The 21,826-nt window shown below is 44.0% G+C and overlaps 1 protein-coding gene across 1 annotated transcript; it reads right to left on the bottom strand.

The window, feature by feature from the left end:
* Positions 1-1,405: 1,405 nt before the first annotated feature.
* On the bottom strand, positions 1,406-18,436 carry LRRC74A (leucine rich repeat containing 74A; the record flags this gene model as incomplete). The annotated part of the gene is made up of 13 exons (XM_083837463.1): positions 1,406-2,937; positions 4,248-4,333; positions 4,969-5,076; positions 6,464-6,607; positions 9,933-10,028; positions 11,075-11,269; positions 11,595-11,680; positions 13,382-13,463; positions 14,255-14,304; positions 14,715-14,811; positions 15,575-15,682; positions 16,326-16,501; positions 18,103-18,436. The coding sequence occupies 13 exons, from the start codon at positions 18,434-18,436 to the stop codon at positions 2,862-2,864; spliced, it is 1,638 nt and encodes a 545-aa protein (XP_083693589.1). The 3' UTR covers positions 1,406-2,861.
* Positions 18,437-21,826: the final 3,390 nt, after the last annotated feature.

The raw sequence follows: 21,826 nt of genomic DNA, 5'->3' as shown, positions 1-21,826 counted from the left end.
TGTTTTCTTACAGAAGAGCGTGTTTTTGATGGCTGTAGCTAATCTAGAATCTTAAGGGTGATAATTGGACAAATCAGTTTAGTTGGGCAGCCAGTTCTGTGCAAACCTAAGCAGAATAGTAATGCATGACTAATACACAACAGCACTGTGCATGAGATAAAGATTCATGTGTAACATATGCAAGACAAACCCAAGATGCTGTAGGAATAAAAGATGAAGATATTTCCTAGTGTATACGTGCTCCCCCCCCCCCCCCCCCCCCATCAAAAGTGCACCCTTGAGCTGCAGAACAAACACGGTGCTCTCTGGACAGTGGAGCACTGCCCTCTCTCTCTGCTGTCAGGTACCCAGAAAGCCAATCTTAGTCTTTTTTTTTTCCACACAAGTCTAGAAACGGTGAGAAACTTCTCACCTCTGATCCAGCTTAACTGACTCATACAGCATCTGCGTGCTGATAAGCCAAGAGGTTCATTTTGGAAGAAGATCTGGGATCTTGTAAATCATCTTCTCTGTGAGGTAACAGTGGTTGCCGGTCATGAAAAACAAAAACAAAACCAGAAAACCACTAATTTTTGTACAAATACAAAATCGTTGGCTGGTCCCAAACATGCTGATAGCCCCCAGCCTTAATTCTCAGCCTGCACATTTTGATGTTTGCAATGCATGCCTCTGAGGCTGAAAAAGAGACTCAAAATGGGAGTTCTTGGGGCTGGGGGGGGAAAGAACCACATAGATATTTCACGCTGACAGTGAATTGTGACTACCTGGTGAACAAGCTTGGTGCCGCTGGACAAGGGCTCAAAAATGACCTGTGAGTTTTAAAGAGCAGCCCTTCCAGAAACGATGGGCAAGTGCCCTCGGGCCTGTGGACACCTGCAGCACCTCAGTGGGGCCGAGAGGGCCCCAAACCGTCCTGCAGCAGGGACGCCTCCCCGTGCACGCCCCAAATGTGGGCACCAAGAGATGCCAGGGCATGATATTTAGCATTGTTTTTTTTAGGAAAGAAGCCAGGGAGCCGTTTTAAGGAGGGGGGCTGAAAATGGACTCCGGGCACGGCCGCTGGGTGTCGGGGCCCGGTGCCTGCAGGGAGGGGAGGCCCCGGGCCGCGCTCCCCGCTCCAGCGCTGGTGCTGAGGGGACATCTGGTGGCCAGCGCGGGCAGGCGCAAAGCCCTGCAGCAGGAGTGGCCGTGCCTGCCGCAGGAGTGGTGTCCTCGCAGCTCTTCCTTAGGAATAAGTAAGTGCTCTCGATTGTAAAATGGCAGGCGTGCCGCCCCTCTCCGTGCTTTTCACGTAGAAAAGGGTGGGCTCCACGGTGGGCCTTGGTATTCAGGAGTAAGATCCTGCAGGTCTGGTGTATGGTTCTGTGAAAACACGCCTCAGTGCCTAGTAACAGCTGAGGATTGGGAAAGGAAAAGAGAACAACAACAATAAACCCCACAGTGCTATGTCCGTGCAGACTCCCCAGTGTCTTGAATGCTTTTTGCATTTCTGATTCTGATTCCCATATATTCCATCTGGGAGTCATTCAGAGAAGGGAAACAAGGACCATCAGAGTCTGTCCTATGAGGAATGATAGAGTGGGTGGCATTCTTCAGCTTGGAAGAAAGACAAATGTGTGTGTGTGTGTGTGTGTGTGTACAAGAAATGTCCATAGACTTGTGAGTAGCTAGGGGATTGTCACAGACGTCAGAGGACAAGAGACTTGCTGGGGTAATGAGTTAAAGCCTAGCACTCAGTCGTGTATTGAAGATGACTACTGAGCAGCCATAGCAGCACCCTCACGTCAACAGTCAGGCTGACTTCTCAGGAGACACTGGAGCCACCTGAACTCTAACTGGAAGATTTTTTTCCAGTTGGGAATTGATAAAATGAATCATAGAATGGTTGGAAGGGACCTTAAAGATCATCTAGTGAATGGATGGAGAGTGAAAAGGCCGTAATGAATGGGTAGTGAAAGGAATCCTTCTTTTTTCTCCCCACTCCTCTCGCTGGTCAACATGTCTCAATTCTCCTAGTTTCTTTGTGGTATAGCCTATGTTGGAAGTTGCTCACATGGCAAAATGTACTTCCTGTGGATCTGCTCATCTGCACATGTAAATATTGGCTAACCTGATCTGGTGGGTGGCATCCCTGACTATGGCAGGGGGGTTGGAGTTAGAGGAACTTTAAGGTCCCTTCCAATCCAAGACATTCCATGATTCTCTGATGATATTTTTTATCGTTTATTTATAAATGTTGTATATGCAAGGCTTTCATTACTTCTTAAGGATTGGTGAAATCTTTCTTTGTTTTTTATGTTGATTTAAAAAAAGCAGTTCAGTATCTGAGCCATTTAAAATCAGTAATGAATTCCACCCTTCTAGCATATCTTTTCCCATGGAGCTATTTAATAAAATTCCTATTACCCGTAACTTTTTAAAGCAGCATTAGCTGTAGTTTCACGTTAATTTAATTCTTCTTGCAAAGGTCCCTGCATCAAAGCAGCTACGTCTGGTAGGGACTGTCTGCAGGGCACTTGCTCCAGTCTTTGTCCACGTGCTTTCCCTCTAAAGGGGATAATAACAATATATGAATTTTCTAGGTTTTCCCATTCCAGCTTTTGGGCTCTGTTTCTGAAAATAAGTTCAGCATTGTCAGCATGCAGAATGAGATAGATTTGCTAACCAGCCAGTCTGTTCTGCCCTTACCCAAAAGGACCAGACCTGCTGTGCGCTGGAACATCAACTTTATTTCCACATTCAATAACTTACACTATCAGAGCTCTCCAGCATCAGACCTCCCCAAGCCCAGGGCCACTCTTAGCTTTCTTCCAGCGTTTCTCCTACTACCTTTCACTGTCTGATACCTCCTTGCTTCATTTTTACATATCTTCCTTCTCTTCTTCCTTCATTTCCCCTTCCACAGGCTTCTGTGCTGGCTTCTGCTCTTTTAGGTGACTAATTCAAAAGAAAGAGATGAAAAAGTATTAATCTAGTAAAGTGAATCTTGCCTGTCAGATGTCTTTAAGCTGCTGATAGGACCCTGAGGAACCAGTCTGAAGTGGGCACAGTAAGGACAGCAAAGGTCACAACTCTTCTGACTCTTGTCTGCACTGTGAATATTACCACTAACACACATGCTACAGTGCTAAAATGCACATAAGGAGTAGATATCTATTTTTTTTCCCCTACATATCAACTCAGCAGCATTAATGACACCAAATGAAGTCTTTGTTGTCTACTGGGTTTCAACAGTTCCTGATTTGCTTGCTGCTCAGCCACAGTTCTGGAATTTGTGCCTAAAGTAGCTGGGAACCCCATGTAACCTCCGTTTCAAGTTTAACCAGGCTAAGGCCCATGTAGTGCCTGAGAACAGATGCTTTTAGCACAGCACCAGCAGACGCAAAGGAATAAAGACTGGATCTAACAAAGTCATTCACTTCTCAGCTCTTCTTTGAAGACGTTAGGAGGCTAAGAGGTGAAAAGATTTGCAAAGCTGACCCATTGCTTCTAGCCTTAGAACTAGACTGCAGCACACATTTAAACCCATCAGTATGTAGTGAGGGATGGGAAAATTTGGCCATGGTTAACAGGGCTTTCAGATGATGAGTCACATGTCAGAGCTGACTGCAAATCTAGGGGGAAATTTGTGGTCCAATGACAAATGGCTTAGCCTGCAGCGACTGACAACCTCCAAGGAGTTTGCTGCTGACTGCTCAGACTCTCAGAACTTGGACATGATTGCTCCAGGCACTAAGAAAGATGCACTTTCAAGAGATTGAAAAGTTCTGTAGTTTGAAGGTGGGTTTCCAGGGAAAACTAGGTCTCCTAAGAAGAAGGATCAGAGAGAAGAAAAAAATTAGAGTCCCTGAGGATGGAGGAAAAGGTCTGAAGGCACAGATATGCTGTCTTTGCAAATCGTACTCTAGCTTCAGGGGGAGAACAATGTTGAACTGATGATTCTCACACAGGCTTATGAGCGTGAATGAAAATGCCATTCAGCTCTGAGATCCGTGCGCTTGCACAGCAGGTTTATAAAACAGAAAAGTAATACTGACTTCTAGTTTGACTCAGTAGGGCTTCTAAGCGTACAAGGTATTGTGTGATCTGCCTTCCTCTTAGGTAAGTGATGTGTGGTCATGTTGCAGGACTGGCCAAAAACACATGTCCCTTCACCTCCTAAAGTGAATAAGGATGTGTTTACTTGGCATTGTGCCAAATTAAAAAGGAAACATAGGACAGGACAGTAAGTGGAGTCACTCACTCACCTGTAGTCCACAATCCCTGTCCGATTCCGGTCTAGCTTGTGCACTAGTTCCCTAATTTGGACTCGATCCAGTGGGATGCTTGATTGCTAAGAGAAGAAGAGAAATGCTAGCAAACCTGGGTATTTTAAAGCAGAAAAATCCTCCATATCGGACTGGGGCCTGGTCATCTTTTAATAGGTGAGGAGATAGATTCCTCCATAGAAAAAAATGGGATGTAAAAATCCGGAGTGATGTTGGAGACAATAAAAATACCTCTTTTTTTTTTTTTTTTGGTAAGGGTGTAAAATAGCATCATGGAAAGCTGACCAGTAATACTGATCCAAGCACCATGGTGGTTTTGGCAGGAAGAGAATTGTCTACTCAGTGTGTAGGGGCAAGGATTTAAGTGTCTCTTGTTCACTTTCCCATAGCAGTAAGACATAATTATCTTTCAAGATCCTGTAGGCATATCCTATACAAACAACTGGCCTCTAATTTACAAGGCTTTTGTGATATTCTAGAGTTGATCCATAATCACTGATGCCCTCTGCAGTATTTACTGGATGTCACAGGATTTCTGTTGGGTCTTGCTGAGGGCTCTACTTTTGCAGTGAGTGAATTTAGCCTTCTAATTGCAACAACATCACCAGCAGGGCTGACGGTGGCTATGGTACAGCAGAGGGGTTTTCCCAGAGCAGTACCCTGTCAGGAGAGCCTCCTGGCCATGGTTTCTGGGGCACACCTGCAGCATGGCTCTCCGGAAGGCTGTCACGGGGATCTTCATGTTTCCATCCTTGTCAATTTTCTGAAAAAAGTCCCAGAGTCGCAGGTTGTGCTCATTCAAATATTTCTAAGAGAAGCAGAGAGAAAACACAGGCACAACCGTGAGCTGAAACAGCCGCCAATGGCTGCCACGGGCTCTCCCCTTATTCCTCCAGCTGTCACCCTGCCTTTACTCAGCCCATCTCTGATATATGTGAGTCCTTAACTCCTTATGCAGCCACTGTCAGAAGAAAATACTTTTACTCAGGCTAGTCCCATTCTTCTCAGTTATACCCTCTCCCTCGAAACAGGTCACAGTAGTAAACCTATATCCAAGCCGTTTCTTTTGATAATTTTGCATACTTATTTGGTACTCATCCCACCAGCACCGCTTGGCTAGGCTGTCCAGCCTGCGGACAGTCCTTTCCTGATCACTTTAGTGCTCTTCTCTGAATTCCTGTCTGCCCGAAGGAGAACACATCTGAGTGCCATGACTATTGTTAAAAACTGCAAAGCATACTAGTGTGTTGCTAGCTGTGAATGACAGAGGCACTGTTTGATGTGAACTAACAGCCCAAACTTTTACTTAATTTCATCCGAAGCCATGTCTACAGCAACATCTCACCCAATTAGTTAAAAATCTGCACAGCAGCTAGAAAAGCACAATGAAGCTGGTAAAGCAGAAGTGTTCCTAACTCAGCGGTGCTCCAGTGCCTTCCAGCAAGGAGGACAGCACCATCTGCTGCTCTCCGTAAAAATTACAGGCCTTAAAAAGCTATGTCATTTCTATTTAGAACAGTTTTTGTTTGTATTACCGTAGCCTGTTTTTATGAAGCGCATTCATTCTGATGCTAAATCACAACTGTCAGGAAAGGGCTCTGTGAGAGTCAGCTGTTGTGGTGGGCTGGGTGAGCAGGATGTACGCTCCTTTGGATCAAACCTGAAATCCATCAGTTTGTTTTCCGCAGCTAGCAAACATCTATTCAGATGGAAATGGCAGACAACACTGTTCAGTGATTACAGCACTTAGGGTTTGCTTATATTGTCATCTCTGCCATTGCTTTTTCAAAACTGTCAAACTGTACAGCTTCTCTTTGTCAGTATTCTCAGCTGTACAAGAAATAATTTGGATGCGCATTTTAAAGGGAACTATGTGGATGAATGATGTCATACAAAGGTATGCGATTAATATTACTAAATCACAACTATGCAAATCAAAAAACACTTTTTTTTTAGACCAGTTCCCTCAGATCCCAAGGCATTCATCTTCTGAAAATCAAAGGATTTGCTTTGTCAATCTGCATGTAATAAGAGAAGTGAATGCGCAGTAGTGATTATGAATATACTTTTCTGAAGGAATTTGACTGAATTTCTCACTTGGAAGAAAGCTTACCCCTTCCAACCTCCCTCCCTCCAGGTGCTTGGGGCTTGTGTACCATGTACAGGGCAGCTGTGGACGAAGTTCAGTAGCTCACCTGAATCAGTTTCATAGGATTTGGATGCTGCTTGGGGATCTTGGAGATACGGCCTTCAACTTCACCATAGATGACATCTAGTTCAGGACGTGTTTGACATACAAAATCCAGCAACTTGATGAAATTTTCATTCACCAACACATTCTGGTTCATAGGAGGAAGGAGACTGCAGTCAGCGTGCATGCCCAGAGAGTGACAAAGACTTGCTTTCATTAACAAATCCATCTGCAGTCAACAGTAAGCATTCTCTCCTAAGGGTGCTGCCATTTCCCATCTCTACTCTTCACTTTGAGGAATCCCACAGAAGCCTGACCCTAAATGGGTGTTATTCTCCCTTCTCTTTTCTCATGTTTGAGTTAGAAAAGGATCTATTAATTTACGTAGAAATTAATTTGATGCAAGGTAGATGTACATTAGATAAATATCTCCACTGAAGACCTCTTATGTTGGGTGATTCTTGTTCACCCCTGAGACAGTTCTACATGGGTCTCCTCTCCATTCAGTTAAGATGCAGACTGCAAGGCATTAACTGTTAGTTAATGGCCAAAATGTGTCTTAGAGTTCTGTAAAAAAGGAAAAAAAAATCAGCCAAGGCCTATAAGACCTCAGACACAGTTTTCTGTTTTAGTACTTATAGAATGGGCAGCAGCACAGTGTCTTGTTGTAGGGTTTTGTGATGTTAGAAAGTAAACTATCAATGAAAATATTCTTGTCGCTATAATTGATTCTTCCAAATTTAAGTTATAACAAATTTACTTTCATCTTTACTGATATTTTGAAAACGTAGCTTTGATTTTGTTCATATCCGTGATGGTAGGGAAATATATGTTCATATATTATGTTAGCTACGTATTTAATTGTGGGAAATTTCCAGGCAGTTCTGTATCAGGAAAGTCATGAAAGCTTCTCTTTTATGTCGTTGTGGGAAGTTCCCATGGCATCAAGCATAGTATTTTTTTTCCCTAAAGCGTGTCTATAAAGTATCCTAATGAATTCTTACAGCTTCTTTTTAGCTGAAGATTTCTACACTGCAGTGAGGTCTTGACTGCAATTGCTTGAGGACAGTCTTGGACTAGTCTGGGTCTGGCTGGGCTTACTAGCTTTCATTCAGAATCAACTCTTTTATGGGTGCAGAGTGGCTCATTGATGAGCTCCCTGCAGAATGCAGGCTAGCAGAGCGTCTCAGTCCTGGGAGCCCAGCACAGGAGAGCCCGAGCTGGCTCTGCCTGCAGCCGGCTCTCTCCGAGGCTTGCCAGCCTGGCCTCGTCCCCAGCAGAAAGCCAGCAGACCGCCAGTGTGACCTCAGAAGCTGCACATCACAGCAGCATGCCTGGCCTGGCAAACCTTGCTGGGGTCACCTGGAGGGAGCCGGGTGGTGTATTTCTGCGTCTTTGACACAGTCAGCCAACAGCTCGGAAAAAACAACACATGGGCAGCTGCTAAGTAACGGCATTTTCTTTTGTACCATGATGGTGAAGACGGGAATGTTAGCTGCTTTGATTCATGCCTCCCATAAAATATTTGATAGCCAGTAACTGCAAGTTGAAGCTCTATAAAGAGCAGATTATGGAAGGAATGTGGGGAACAGTTGTGCTTAGAAATGTTGTCAGAAACAATAAACTGCATCATTAAAAACGTGCCTTTCTATCGCTTCGCCTTTGCTAGTGCTGTCAAACCCATGCAGAAGTTTCTAGATATGATCCTTATTTGAAATTCTTCCTACAGACACACTAATTATTCATTCTTTGAAAATCAAGATAAACGTTTATCACTGGGAAAAGGGGCAGAAAAGGCTTTTGTTTATGTCTTCCCTTAAGTTTCCTGTTAAAACCTTTGCTAACTTCTTAAAGGTTTAAGACAGCAGCAGATCTTTGGAAATGTGTATTTGCAAATATTCTGAACTGAAATGCAAGACTTCCTGTGTCACAGGTGGAAGGAAGTCTGCCAGAGAGATGAGGCATTTACCTACAAACCTTTGATCAGGATCCTGTAATGTCACTGTAATTACATTGTCACTGTAATTTATGCCATTGACTATTTATCTTAAGAAATGCCAGGTAATTTAGACTTTTTGGGGGGTAAGGAGAAGAGAGCATCACTTAACCCTGACAATCATAAATACATTGTGAGATTTTGGTTGTATTTAAGACTCTTAATGTTAGTTAACTCCTTGCCTCAAAATTTCTCACGTGGCTCCTTTTGAATAAATGAATTTCAGTAATTTGATTGCTCAGAATTTAACCAAAATATATTACTCTTTCCAAGTTTATGAATTGTTTAGATTATTAGTAATTGAACTAATAGAACCATGTATGCTATAATGAAGTCTTTTATCCACACACAGCCTGTTTTAGTTTTCTTACGTAAAATGAGGCCTGACTCCTTGCAGATTTGGCAAATAATTCTCTTTGATGTTAATTTATGCAGAAAAAAAATGTCTGCCCTAGAGGAATACCCACTCTTCACATGATCTCTGTTGCAAGTCCTCAATACTCTCAGGAAAGACCACAGATGAATATTATTTATTCTGTTTTGTTTTCATTTCTTTTTTTAATACAGTAACCACAGGACAAAGATACCTCCTGTTACCTAAGTCTCTAAAACTGCCCATGAAATATTTTTAGCTTGTTTCAAGTGTGAACGTATTATTTATCTTTCAAGTCTCAAATCTATTTTTTTTTTGGAAAATGTTCCTTCCTTTAATCACGGCACTCGCAAAGGTGGCTGGAGGACCCTGAGGCCACTGACACTTTCTGTAAGTCCTTGCAGGCCTGGAAGCCTGATTTTGCTCCCGTAAAGCACCACCGCATGGATGGGAGGAATGGGAGCAGACCAGTTCGTGCTCAGGTCTCTCCCCATTGTGGGGTGCAGCCCATGCCCTCACTCAGGAGCTTAGAAGCATTTCTGTGTCTGTCATTTTAGAAGTAGCACATGAGGTTACGACAATATGTCACACCACTATCCAGCTACAGAGGGAAATGCATACTAAGATTTGGCCTCTCTGATTTTTTTTTTCATTCCACATTAGCGCTCATTTATTTATTTATTTTTAATGAAAGCACTTTGCTTTCAGTGCATCCGTATATTTCTGCTCCTCTGCATCCTGACAGAGTATCAAAGCACTTTACGGTATCTAGCATCTCAGGTTACCCTGCAGGGAGACAGCTCATGGGACGAAGAGAATTCATCCTCCGCTGTGAATTCATTCCTTGTTCTTGTTCTGCTACTGCAAAATGGAAGGGAGTGAAACATGGTGATCCTACAGGCACCTCTCTCCAGAGCTAGGCTGGAGTCCTAGAATTTCCATCTGGCTCCTAGAAGGGCTGCCATTTTTATTAGTGACTGTGCGTAATTGAAGCAGGCAGCAAGTCTCAAAACAGTTTTGGAAGGGGGCAGCTCTGGGGTCTATGCAGCTCCAAAAAATGTATAGTGTGTGGACTTGGAGGCTTTCTAGCACATAAGCTCTTACTGAGATGTTGATCTCTGCCATCATGGAACTGGGGTTCTTTCTGACAGATAGGACTAGCGCAGTGGCACCCTCCACGGTCAGGGGATTATTGGCCATCTGTGAGAAGAGATGTAGACAGACATAGTAAGAGTGAGGATTTCATGCAGGAGGCATGCTGTAACCTTAGCAGTGACCCTTTCTTCCCGTCCTTCAGTAGGTCTGTAGAATAACTGTGGTCCCTTGCGATGGGTTTGTTCTTTATTTCATGGCCTCTTGTCTCTGTCATCCAAAACTCTGCACTGCAGTCTTCCAGTGGTGTTGCTGTCTCAGCCTCCGTCTGCCTCCACGTGTGAAGTTTGACATGTCAGGTCCCTTACATCTGTTGCAGGGGCGTATTGATGTGGGTTGTGCTCAGCCATGTGATGGGAGAGGCTGAGGCAATGGACTGCATTTGAAGATGCGCCTGCTATTAGAATTCATCTGAATGGGGAATTTGCAAGGATGGTGATGTTAAATTTGGCTGAGAATCCAGCTCATAAGCGAGCTGACTTTTCTGAGCTGAATTCCTACAGAATGATTTTGGATTGAGAAGACATATTAGCTTTCAAGGTTAACCTCTGAAGCTAGTTTGACTGTTCATTCAGCTTTGCCCCCTTTCAGGATTATTGATCCCTAGCTTACTAGGAGGCAATTTTGGCTTTCTTCTTCCAGGACTTGATAATACTCCTTGGGGATAATACTACTAGTACCTCAAGGTAGTGCTGTGGCACAAGTTTGAACCTTTGCCTTACACTGAAATATGTATTATGTATAAATCTACATTTGCAACTATATTTTATCTATGTATGCAGACCTGCTGAATGCTTAGGCTCCCACTTGACTGAGACTAGATATGACAGAAATCAGCCACTTTGGGGTAATATTGCGTGTGGGGTTCTGCCAAGGCCTGACTTCAGGGGATTTTTTGAGGGAACGGTACAACTCATTTGCCCTGGCAGAAATTCACAGGATAGAATTTCCTTCTGCTTTGATCACCTTCAAACCAGAACAATACTCATTTATCCCAGTTCTCAGACAGCTCACCTCTGTCTTCTGTGCCTCCTGACTCAGATCTTTCTACTCCCCCCATTTATTCCTCCAGCCCTGCCAGGCCTTTATTTTACCTTCAGGACTTCGAGTTTTCCATTGACTTCAAGGCCCCTGCAGAGCTTCTTGGCTCCCTCATTGTTGATCTGGTTGTTGCTGATGTCCAGGTGAACCAGCGTGCTATTGACTTTGAGAGCTTCTCCTAGGGCCTGTGCTCCCTCATTCCCAATGCTGTTCCAAGAAAGGTTGAGGATTTTCAGTGCACCATTGCCCTCCAGGAAGAGAAGAAAGATCTCAGCTGCTGCGTGCCCACCACGTGTACCACTCTACCCTTTCTTGCCTGGATGAGGCAGAAGCATCTCTTAAGTCACACCCAGCCCAGCCCCAGTGAACCCAACAGCTCTGCAGTGTCACCAGGGTCTCTCCATCCATGTGAGTCACCAGACCTACGCACTGCTTTAGTTCTTCTCCTGGCCCTGACTCCTATTGTCAGTAGGATGAGCCTCGCTAGAGCTACTGAAGCCTGCTCAGACCTCAGGGATGTGCGTTCCCCATCAGTGTTTCAACCAGGGTGTCACAAAAGAGGAGTGTTCCTACCCTGAGACCTGTGCCAAGTGCTGCTGTCCCCTTCCTCTTCAGGTGGTTCCAGCTCAGGTCCAGAATCTCCAGTGCCGTGTTGCTGGCTAAGAGAGAGAAATGGGGGTGTTAGCTCATGAAGAGTGGTCTGGGCACAAACGCTGAGCACAGTTAGGGGCTAAGAGAAAGTTTGCTGGGGATTCAGCAGTGGCCTTCACTAATTGCTGTAAGGGGAACCTGTACCTACAGAGTCTTCCCTTCCACTCCATCCACAGAACAGAGAACGGGCTGCTGATCACAAGCAGAGAGGGAAGACAGCTTTTTCCGACTTAATCACAGAATGGATTATGAAGTAGGGAGGGAGGAAGACAGTGGAAGGATTTCTTATACCAGTAGACACTGTCTGTGTTTCTCACTGTGAAAAATGTCTGGATTCTCCTTGCCACATCTAAAATATCAAGACTTGCTCTGCCTGTGTTTGATTAGCAGAGGAGAGGAATTCAGCTTCCTATAGTAGCTGTGCCCAGCTGTATACGTGCCAGTGCCAATTCACATGCAGAGCACACCTCACAGTGTAAATTCTACTTAGAGCAGGGTATGTGCGAATTCATTTGGGCCTGCTGTGACACTGGGAGGGGTAGGACTTGCTGCCAACGCTTCTCATTCTCAGACAGAATTTCTCATCCAGATTTTCCATGGATGGGAGGATGGACGGAGGCAGATGGTGAATTTAGCTGGCTTAAAAATATTCCTCTAAAAGAAAAAAGAACGCAGAAAAGTAACAGATTCTGCAATAGTCTCCGCAGCTCCTGCCTCAAGTAAGCTGGAGGGGATGAAAGAAGGGGTGTAAGGCCTTTTAGTTTGGAGATGCATTTTTCTGGGCTGGGAAGGTCACGAGGTTTAGCACTGATGCTTGGGTTCCCTGCAGGCTTGTCCAAGGGAGGGCACAGTGCCTTGTGTCCCTCACTGCAGCTTTAATTGATCCATCTTTGAAAGACATCGATTGCAATTAGAAGCAGGTTCATATCAGTGGAAACACTGAACCAGGAGAAGGAAAGTGCTAATTAAACTGAAAGCTTTGTGTTACTGGAATGGTTAAGGCACACAGGATGCTCTGGTCATGGGCTTGTGGCTGTTACAACAGCAGGTGTGTTGGAAATGCCGAGGGAAGAAATGCCATCAGGTATTCATACAAGGCTTTCACAGCGCGCTAACAGCACCTGAGATTACTGAAAGATTTTTACTGTTATTTTTGCTTTCCCTCACCAGGGCTACTACATGCTCTGAAACTTACTTTGTCTGAACAGCTAAATAAGGCAACTTTATTTTATTTCTTTATAATCTGTTTCCCTTGCTGCTTGCTGTACAATGACTCAAACCATTAGGGTTTGGGCTATTTAAAAAAAAATAAATCATTCCTGAAATTTGTGATCAAAAGTTTAAACAAACAACAGTTCTGATCATATTGGGTTTCGGTAAAATGTAATCGTTTGCTTTAAACTCCCCGAGGGACTTCTCTTTCAGCTCCCCTTTCTCTGACACAGACTGCTCTGTTACTGTGGTTTCTCATCCTTCGTTTCTGTTCTGATACAGCAGTCAAACGTAGTTGCTAGTCACCTGTGCTGATGAGGGTGAGCAGGTGGACCAGCCAGGAAGCTCTAAGTCCAGTCTTTTGTACTACCCACCAGGTCATGGCATGGGACATTTTTGCTGGAGAAGGAAATACATGTTCACTGTGCTGACCCCATCGTGTCCCCCAGTAAGCGTGCTTGCCCTCCTGGCTCCGGGGGACTAATAGATTAAGTTACCGAGCATCTGTCCCAGGAGCCGTCCTCCCTTCTCAGAGAACTCATTGTGGCTGAGATCCAGCTTCTTCACTTGGTAATTGCCCTGAAAAGAGACAAATGTGCAGGGAGAATGAGATCTTCCAGCCAGCTGCAGCCAGCTGCCATGCTGAGGCCCCCACATGAGGATGAAACAGAAGGATATCAAACACACTGAAATCTCCAGCACATGGGGGTTCGTCAGCATGGAGATGGCAGCACTGTGTACCCCAAGGCAGAGCTTTGTCAAGCATGTAACATCACAGCAATTATCTTTCCAAGACAGCAAAAGCAGTGGGGCTTTGTGTTGTGCATACTTCCCTTAAACAGCTCATGTCTGGTCTGCAGCACATCCTGCAGCTGTTCCTGCCCCCAGTTTCACTCTCACCATTGCATCCTAACCAAGAGCACTTTATGTTATCAGTCCAAAGCCTTGCTTCATGGGAGCTTCTGGTGGTGCCAATGCTGCAGAGACTTTGAGACAGGAACTAAGAAGAGAAGTCAAGCTTCTTCTTTTTGCTGAAGAATTGCAAAATGCTATGAAATTGGGCTACTTATGTGTCTCGAAAATTTGGTATCACCCAGATGTTCTTCTGTTGTTGTCACACAGCCCTGAAGGTTTTTTTCTCAGCCAGACTCACACAGCTGTCCTGAGGAAATGTTAATTCAGTCTATCCTTCTCTGTGTCCTCCCAGCCTCCCTCATTTCTGAATTAAACAAGAGGCACTTAGCAGAATTATGCCAGGAAATCATACGGGCATTGCCACGTGAAATCATGCCAAGTGAACAGCAGCTTCAGGACAAGGAGTCTGCTGCACAGCCAGGGCTGCAAATGACCTTGGATTGCAGGTAACTCACCATCAATGCCTCAGCAAGGCATGATACAGCCTCCTCTCCGAAGTTGTTTCCTGGGGAGGAAAATGTGTGTTAACAATGTGTTGATCTTTCCTTTGGCATTGTGTTGGGGTCTGCAGGAGGTTGAGCTTTTAGGTGGAGCATCCAGTTAATCATGGCCCGTATCAGGCTTTGATAAGTTAGTCATTACTCCAATCCCCAGAGGAAAATTATCCCAAGATGTAAGAGAGACACAGCAATTGTCTAAGTTTCTCATACAGGACTGGTTTTCAGAGGTGCTGGAGGTTTAGCAGGCCAAATATTTATTTTGATCACATCACAAAAATCTAGATTTCCACACTGTCACTCTGGGTTCCTGTCAGGGACATAATCTAGAGTCTGACTAATGTTCTTGGGATGAGAGACTGAAATGAAACACACAATATTTCACTTCCACTGCTATCACTGGGTGCATGCAGCCCACCTGAGAGCTGAAGAGCATAGAGATAGGATGCGTTGTCCAAAAGCAAACTGGCAATGGCTTCAGCTCCTTCTGTGCCTAGGTGGTTATTGGAGATGTTCTGGGAGGAAACAAGGAAGGATAAGGAGGATGAGCCCAGAGAATGAATTAGCTTTATTGTGTCCTTAATGCCCAAGATATTAAGGGAATAATGCAAGACCAGCAAAAAAAAGAAATGCCAGCCAGGCAGTAATTAATAAAAGTTACAGGTATGTTTAATCCCTGTTCCTTCGTAGCAGGAACAAAGTCCTAGAACCATCAGTTTCACATGGATCATTGTCTTCAGTGAACCAAGAGGCATTTGGCCAAGAATCTTTTTTTTCTGATGCAACACAGATCCCATGGCCTAGTAAAATGCATTTTGCATACCCCAGATTCAGAGTGAAGGAACATTCCTAAGGATCTATATCTGAAAGTTTTGCATTACTCCCTTAATCTATTTACAAAACTTTCCCCATATCATGCTGGGGAATAAAAGTTCCTGACCGAAACATTTTTTCCATTGGCTAAGTATGACCTAGAAAGACCTAGTTCTGGTAATTATTGTCACATCTGCTAATGAAAAGAACAGTTGCAGGCTCCCAGGCTCTGGGATCCTCACCAGGCTCATCAAATGCACGCTTCCGCTTTTCAGAAGCTTGCACATTTAAAAACTAGATGAGCATAAAATATCTTGATTTTCAGAATGTGAATATTTGTGTGTGGAAGCAACTGTTATTTGGTTAAAACTTGGAATGGAATGAATTGGTTTTCTTTCATGAAATTCCTCAGATGATTGAACTTGTGTGAGCAATACATTTGGCTCACTACGTCAGGTTGGGTACCAGTTCCTGAAGGGAGCAATTCTCTCGTAGCATCTCTGCTATGCATATGGCTCCTTCTGCCAGAATGCAGTTATCTTCCAGCTCTAGGCGGGTGACAGTTGCATTGGACTGGGAAGACACAAAGGTAAACAGAGACACATAAAAGACACATGAAAAGTTAATGAAGCAGGTAGTTTCCTCAGTTCAACGGACACTGGACAATTCTTCCAAACCCCTCAGGGTGTTGCAGGTCCTGAGCAGGACAGTGGTCAGGAGACATGGCATAGCTATAGCAGTGGAAGATGGCATACAAAAGAGGGACCATTTTTTGGAGAGGTTTTGAGTAGGTAGGACCTTCCATTGCTTTGTGACAGCCTGGAGAGCCAGGTTCAGATCCAAATTCCCCAGACAGGCATCCTGGGCCTGTCCATTGGTGAGTGACGCACATCTTTGTGTAGGACTCTGAGTAGGGGATACCAGTCCCTCCAGACCTACCTCTAGCCCTGTAGGGGTTAGGAGCACTGGGGACCTGTGTCCCGTGGAAGAACATCAGTTTGCAAGAGCAAAACTTGGGGTAACTCCAGCACGTGGTGGCAGTTGCTACACAAGGCTTTCCCGTGCAGGGAAATATAAGGGAGGCTTGGGGTTCCTTTGTGGAAAATAGGACTTTTTCTCCCGCACTGTATATTCAGTGGTGGCTTCCAAGGCTGAGAGAGGCCTAAAATGCCTATTGTCATTGGCAGCAGTGGCCCCAATCTTACTAGCTACTCACCACCAGAGCAATAGCAATGGCTTTGACACCTCTGGGTCCTAGACCATGATGGCTCAGGTTTATACAAGGCTTGGCCAAGTTCTGAGTAAAGTGTGAGACAGGCACCACCTCCATCAGCCTGCATGCTTCCAGATACAGCTCTGCACCCGTAACACCTGCAAAGGCTTTCCCAGGATCTACAGAGAAAAAATATATATTGATGAGTGGCGCATTCAGTGTTTGCCCTTCATATTCTGAGCCTGTTTCTCCCAAGCACTTGACTCCCTGTGGGTTCAGAGGGTCCCATGCACAAGGAATAGCTGACAAGTATGAGGTAATAATTCCCCAAAGCAATCGCTCTCACACAGGTTTCTTGGCATTTCTGTCCTAAGCATAGGACTTGCCCCAATATCTGTAACACTTCCCGATGCTGGAAAGTTGAGATGAGGAGCAGAGGTGTTCTTGCCTCAGCATCCACGACAACATGGGAGATGGGGATAGCCTGCCAGCGGTCTGCAGAGAACTAAGCAGCCACCTCAGCCGAGCTCTCACTCTTGGGCTTCATGAGAACCTCATTTTTTTGGTCTTGATTCATGACTTAAACCAAACTATCAACAAGCTATGCCAGACTCATTGGTTCAGGTCCTAGGTAAAGTTTTACGTTGTGGAGCCAAATTAAGTAACACTATGCAACAACAGAAGGGTTTCACTCTTTAAAAGTTACCCTCCCTCTGGTTCTCCCCATCCCTTTATCCCACACCTCCGTGAGTTAATGTATTCTCCTTGCTTCTCCATTTGGCATCTGTAGCTTCTCATCAGTCTGTAATATGACTAAACCTTTCTTGGTGTAATTGAGAATTTCTGACATCAGGCAAAAACATTTTCATCATTTTTTTTTCTTTTAAATTTTAATTGAAGCATACAGCTGATATTGCCAGCAGAGCTAGGGCAGCTCAGAACATCTTGGCTTGCGAACAGCAGAAAGAATCCCAGCATTCGCAACTTGGCCACTGGGTGTTGTTGACACAGCTGCAGTGAGACATATCAATGCAGCTGGCGGCTGCATTTCCACAAAAACCTGTCATTTGGAATTCCTTCATCAAACCCCACACTTAGAGCTCATATTTCTCCATGCTGTTATATGCTTCCAATGGTCTGACCTCAAGACAAATTCTCTTCTCGTCAAAACCATTTTTCCAGTTCAAACTGAGGCCTCTCACAAAAGTTTTTTCCTTGCATTCTTATGTTTCTTTTTTTCTTTTTAAAATTTTCCTTCCATTTATAACAAATCAAAAAGCACTCCTCCTAAATTATAGGCAAGTCCTACTGTGACAAAAATGAGTGCAAGACTTGTTTAGCCAGAGGACTGACTTCACTGGGCAGGAGATAAGAGCAACCAGAACCATCTAGGACAATCGTGGCAAATCTGTGGCATGCAGACCACAGCTGGTATGTAGTGTTTCATCAGGAGCACACAAACAGGGCCTGAGGCCCAGCCCTGGCTTCAGCTAGCTGGTCTGGTAATGCTGGTTATTGAGGACTAGAGGAGGGAGGAAGGCACAAAGGAACAGCTGTGGCCTATATACAGGAGTTGAAGGAAGATGCTCTGATGTCAAGGGGGGAGGTCCTAGAGGGAAATTCATCCCCCCTGCCTTTCTCAACCGCCAGATGAGGTGTGGATGTCAGGGCTCTGCCAGGGTTGTTTGTGTCTGTTCTCCACTTCTGATACATACCCATTGGTAGGTACAGCACTGACTGTGAGGGGAAAAGCTAGTGAGGGCAGATGGAAAATAATCACCTTTAACTTCTAGGTCAGTGTCAGAGCCTTGTGTGGCCTTCTCTGCTGAGGCGTCAGGCAGCGACAGAGGCTCTGGAGACTCACTGGTGTCTGACATCTCTTCATTCTGGTCTGCCATGAAACCAAGCAGATTCATTTTGTCAGTGCCAGCACATTTGTGACTTCCAGTAGGTGACAGAACTTCCCACAGCTCCCACTGAAGTCTGCACCCCTCTTCAACAAGCTGCAAATGTGCTCCTTCCCCAGCACCCCTTTGTGCCCACCGCTCCCCGTGCCGTGTACCCATGTGGTGCTGGCTCTGGCGTGGGGACAGGCTCACGTCTTCACTCCCCATTGAGCTGCCTTTCTCCCCTTCCGCAATTTTGAAGTCTGTCAGGCAACAGCAAATTTCCCCTCTCCATCCCACTTTCCCACAGACCTACAAGCCAAAGCCATGCCAGGTCCTTTCAGCTCTCCTGAACTGACTCACACTTCCCCAGGCACTGGCAGGACACTGTTGGCTGCCTGCGCTATCAGGCTGGGAATGCTTTGTTGGACTCTTCAAGCAGGGCAGAAGTGTTTGAATGCTATTGTACATTGGGACTGAGTGTAACCAGACCCACTGGAAGTGGTACAGCTTCTCTTGCCTACAGGTCATAATTTATTTTACAGTGAGAGAGAAGGAGAATTCGGAAAATTCCTCTTTACGAGGAATAAATGCATACCAGAATCAAGAGTGGTTTTGCCAAAATCATTCCTGGTGAATAACTACTTTTTTTTTTTCCCCCCCTACTCTTAATCTTTACTTGATTTCCTGTCACTGCTTTTACCACCTTCTTCCCTTACTCCTTACTTCCCTTTAGAGCTCCAGGTGGTTGACCTGTCATTTTGTGCCCTTCTGGCTGTCAGTTAGCACTGATGTGTGACGTGGAGCTTGCAGTTTGGCTGTTCACTCAGACCTGCTTGAGGGAAAAAACTGGCCAGCTGGCACCCACATCACAGCATTTCAGCCAGCCCTGCAGCTCCTTCATTAAGGCCTTTTCCTTCTTTCAGACTTTCTTTGTTCTAGTGATGGGTTTACTTTAGCATGAGAAAGGCCAAAAAAAGGTAAAAAATAGGTCTAAATGCCATGTAAAGAACTCACCCAGATTTGGAATACTACGATAGTACCCACAGATCCCCTTTCCTCAAAGACCCTACAATGCTGGCCATCCACAAACTTCCTGCTCTGGGGAACAGACAGCCTGTTTGTACGCTATGCAAAGCCCATCCAGACTTTATCATCTGATAATGGGGCTGTCCTGTGTCCAGTGTCAGCCAACCCCACAATGAGCCTTGCAAGGTAAATCCAGAAGTGGTCCCTGAATCCTTGTGGAGCTGTAGGAATTAACACTGATTCAGATATTTATGCTGTTAGGGGGTTATTCAGGCAGATATTCAAAAAGCGTTGACTCTCAATCATCATTGAGAAAGTCAACGCAGTGAAAACTGACAGGTCTGGAGATTCTTTATCACCCTCTCCTTTTCTGAGGCATTGGGGTTGCAGACGCATCTTTCCGGTCAGCTCTCTTCAGGCACAGCTTTGGCCAGTCATGAATCAGGAGATAGGTGGGGACATCACTCCATGGTTTGATGCAAGGCTTATATGGGACGCATCCAGATGCCTGCAAAACCCTTTTGTTTTGCTGGGTTAACAATGCCTATTCTCTGGGGACGTTATTTTATTTTGTTCCCTCTTGTGTTGTACAAATATATGATAAATCCCAGTGGCAGCTTATACTGTGATAGTAAAGCTCTTTGTTGAACGTCAGGCAGAGAAATACGTCAGAATAGTAACTCAGCAGGAGCAATGAAAAATGGAGCATAGCATTTTGCAGCATGCAGACAAAATGATATGAATATAAATGCTTAGATTTAAGCAACTTTTTACGTTCGTTAAGAATGAGTTAATTCAGTGCTGTGTCAAACTACATGGCTATACACTAAATTAGGAATGTAAAGTGTTGAAGGAATCTATGAAGAAACTGCTACAAGATACATGTGATTTTGTATGTAAGCAAATTTTAAGCAAAGTATTTAGGAGCCAATATTCTAAAAGTTGTCAGCTATTGAAAAAATGAGAAATGAGGCTTGGAAAAAACAGCATGTGTCCTAACTTGGTCATCTAGTCAAGGTTATCAATTTTTTATCTCCTATTTTAGGTCATGCCAATGTGGATATCAGAAGATTTCTAGATAAATTATAAACAAATGTTAGATACTTGTGGGAAAACATAGATTTATTTTTTCCTAGTGTGAATGATTTAGGCCACCACCACCAAAAGATGCAAAGCAAAACAACCAGAAATTCTGACAACATTTTGCCTCTAGAATATGGCAGGATTAATAGTTATACCGATCTCTTCACTGCTTCTATCAGTCAGATTCAGCCAGCATTTTACCCAGAATTACGAAATCCCGTATGTAAGGAAAAACAGCAGGCAACTATTAATTGACCAGATATTTCCTAATAATAATATTTTTGAAATTAATACTGTCCAAAAAAAACAGAAGAAATATTAACTTTAATATAATTACTTGGGCTTGATAGCAGGTAACTGATTATGTCAGACCCCATTTACAGAGTAAAAATTTCAGGAGTTTACAGCCAAGAACAGAAGCCTGGTTTGCAGAAAAGCTATCTAAAAGGGCCTAATCCCACATATACAGTAAATTATTATTGCTGGATCCAAAAAAAAAAACAAAAAACAGATCTATCTTTACAGAAAAAGAACAGATACTTAGTCAAATGCCATTCTGAAACAATGGAAGACATCCTGAGAAAGGATCTCATCTATTAGAGCAATCATCAAGGAATATTACTACGTAACACTTGAAAAATTGTTTTATGCTCTATTTAAATACACAGAAACAAGAACCAAAGAGAGTTGTCCCATAGATTTGATTATTTTAAAGTAGTTGTATTATAAAGGAAAATAAGAAATTAACTTATAGGGACTAAGTGACAACACAAAAAAGGCTTTGAATTTTGAGAAGAACTTGCTGGTAGCATTGGCAGCACAGTAATTACCAAAAATAAATGTGTAATATTCATTTAAAAAAAAAGTCCCCCACTATCAATGAACACTCAAACCAGCATGTACAATGGATGAGCATTCCCACATATACTGGTACTGAGAAGTTTTGCTTTGAAATTTGAGAAATATGCACCTATGCAATTAAAGAAGACAGAAGAATTATTAACACAATTCCTGGTATTTCTATGAAGTGTTTGTATTTATTAATAAAGAAAATGCTTAGCACTAACATAATTAGTAACTCTTGGTGCATATTAAGAAGATCTCAATTGCTTTTCAGTATTTCTTTGCTTTACTTCAATAAATTAACTATACCTTGAAAGTTATCAGGGCAAAAAGCCAGTTCCCCTCACGCTGTGACTAAATCAGCCAAGTATAAAACTTCATGAGGGAGCAGTATAGGAATAGTTAAGCTAGAAAATCAGGCCAAAATGCTACAAACCTAGACCCCAACTCCAGTTAGCACATTCACAGAATTATCTTGCTACCTTCAAAACTTGCCCATACTTCTAGGCAAAGGAGGGTTGAAATAGGAACTCATCTCACATGGTGCTGAGCTCCGACATCTGTGGAAATTAAGGGAAATTAAGGGCAGCTGGGCATAATTGCTGGGAAGCTGGTACTGGCCAGCTCGCTTAGGGTGCGTTTTGTTCTCCAAGCAAGGTGCCA

The sequence above is a fragment of the Anser anser genome (assembly GCF_964211835.1).
Source record: "Anser anser genome assembly, chromosome: 5".
In the NCBI taxonomy this organism is placed as follows: domain Eukaryota; kingdom Metazoa; phylum Chordata; class Aves; order Anseriformes; family Anatidae; genus Anser; species Anser anser.
This window is presented reverse-complemented; position numbering and strand designations above follow the sequence as displayed.